Raw genomic sequence first — 2038 nt, forward strand, 5'->3', positions numbered from 1 at the left:
ACTTAAAGTTTAATGGTATTAAAGGTCGAGAGAATGAAAGATCAATTTAAATATTTTCCGATATACAAATGTATAGTAAAAGGGGGAATGTTACTATAAAACTCTTTCCTACGTAAGTTACAATTTACAACTTTTAGGTGATTTACTAGAGCTACAAATTGTACAAGGTTACGACAAATATTCAACAGACAGTGATAAAAATTAGAAATACGAGTAAGGAAGTACCTGGCTAAAATATCAGATAGAATATGCACTCACTGTGGTAAACTATCTGTACACTACAGGAAACCAAACGGATGAAACAGCTGGAGAAAGATTTGGAAGCTCTTCTGAACGAGAAGGACACACTACAAAAAGAAAACAAGAAGCTGGAAAGTAAATGCCAACAGACCGACGAATTTCTTGGTGTCATCCAAACTTTGAAGACTGAAAACAATAAATACAAGGAAGATTTAAAACGGAAACAAGATAACGTCAGCAGTGAAATAGAGCAGATCTCTTTGGACTCATGTTTACCATGTGACAGGTATCAACAAATAAGTATTCGTGTGTATTGTGAAAATGTAAAAAGTAAGCAGCAGAAAGACAAAAAATATCTGTTGGAAATATTTGAACTATTTCATATAAAAGGGTTACGTCTTTTTACCTGATAATTCAACGACAGAGGGTTGGTTATACATGTAATAGGTAAGCAATATGTAAAATTGGTATTAATTTTATATACATGGATCTGGATACCTACTAGAGTGAACACAATACAGTTTTGTTTTTTTGTAGTCTACGTGATGAAAGAACTTTCTTTTGAGTTATGTTTTGCTTGTCTGAATTACTTTTGTGTGGGGTTTTTCCCCAAAGCGCATGGCAGATCAATACTATTTCCATTTCGCTATCGTAATAACATATAATGTCGCAACATGGTTATTATTTATTCTATTTTGCCGCCCTGAAGGATTCCTTACATTTTAGAAGCATATATAGGATGGAACACCGGGAATAATTGATAAATCGGAAATACACTTTTATTTTTTGATTTATTTATTTTTTAAGTTTTGTTTACTTTTGTTTTAATTTGTTTTAGGTAGATAACACGAACTCCAAATTAATTTAATTACAAGAATCATGTTTTGATAATTTATGTGATACAATGTAATATCGAATACAGTAGCTGTCATACGATTAAAGAAAACAGCAGATCAATATATCCCTACAGATTATTGATACATGAATTGTATATATAAATATATTTGTGTTATACGTATATTAAGTGCACAAAGGAGTACTTTTCTCTGTCCCTATTACTATAGAATTAATTTATCGAAGTTAGAATAATCTGTCGTCCAATCACTGTGTATTTCTATCATTTAACATGATTGGATCCATCCGCTATTATTCTGCTGTTTTAACAGTAAGGGGGCAGAGAAAAAACTTAGTGACGGCAACACCGCTATTCCTGACCTCAGTGACCCCAACAGACCCATAAAGCTGGGGGAGAAGTACAACGAGTTGTACGACAATGAGTGGACGGACGCCATGGAAAAACTTGGCGAGTTTGAGGAGGACGAAAGAAAAAACGTGCAAAAACTGCTAGACATCATCAAGGTACTCAATGGGTGTTATTATAAAAGTCACATATACATGTAAAATATTTTTTTAAAGTAATCATATAGGATGAAGATCTGGTTTTACTAATTCGACATAACGTTCATTCTCACTTATCATGGGCCAATACATATATAGTAAAAGTGGAAAAATGAACTTTGCATTGCGAACATTTTGTTATCTTGTATAGGATAATGAACCGAAAGGGTTCTGTTTTCTATTGACCAGTTTTGAAAACAGAAGTGTCCATTCCCAACAGGTCATTGGTATTAAAACAGATACGTGATCAAGTACTTCTTCAGAAAAAAATGTTTTTTCTTCTTCAAATTAACCATATTCCCGAATCCAAGATAGACTGTGTCATAAAACAAGACATTTCTGCAACAAATGCTGACACTTTTTTCTGACCGTAAATGAAAATAAGCATTTGGTCTCGAAC

General features: G+C 33.0%; 1 protein-coding gene across 1 annotated transcript; it reads left to right on the forward strand.

The window, feature by feature from the left end:
* The first annotated feature begins 46 nt into the window (after nt 1–46).
* Nucleotides 47–1935, forward strand: LOC110440880. Its single transcript, XM_021484003.1, has 2 exons — nt 47–526; nt 1407–1935. The coding sequence occupies exons 1-2, from the start codon at nt 297–299 to the stop codon at nt 1639–1641; spliced, it is 465 nt and encodes a 154-aa protein (XP_021339678.1). The 5' UTR covers nt 47–296; the 3' UTR covers nt 1642–1935.
* The last annotated feature ends 103 nt before the right edge of the window (nt 1936–2038 follow it).

This window comes from Mizuhopecten yessoensis, unplaced genomic scaffold, assembly GCF_002113885.1.
Source record: "Mizuhopecten yessoensis strain PY_sf001 unplaced genomic scaffold, ASM211388v2 scaffold712747, whole genome shotgun sequence".
Taxonomy (NCBI): domain Eukaryota; kingdom Metazoa; phylum Mollusca; class Bivalvia; order Pectinida; family Pectinidae; genus Mizuhopecten; species Mizuhopecten yessoensis.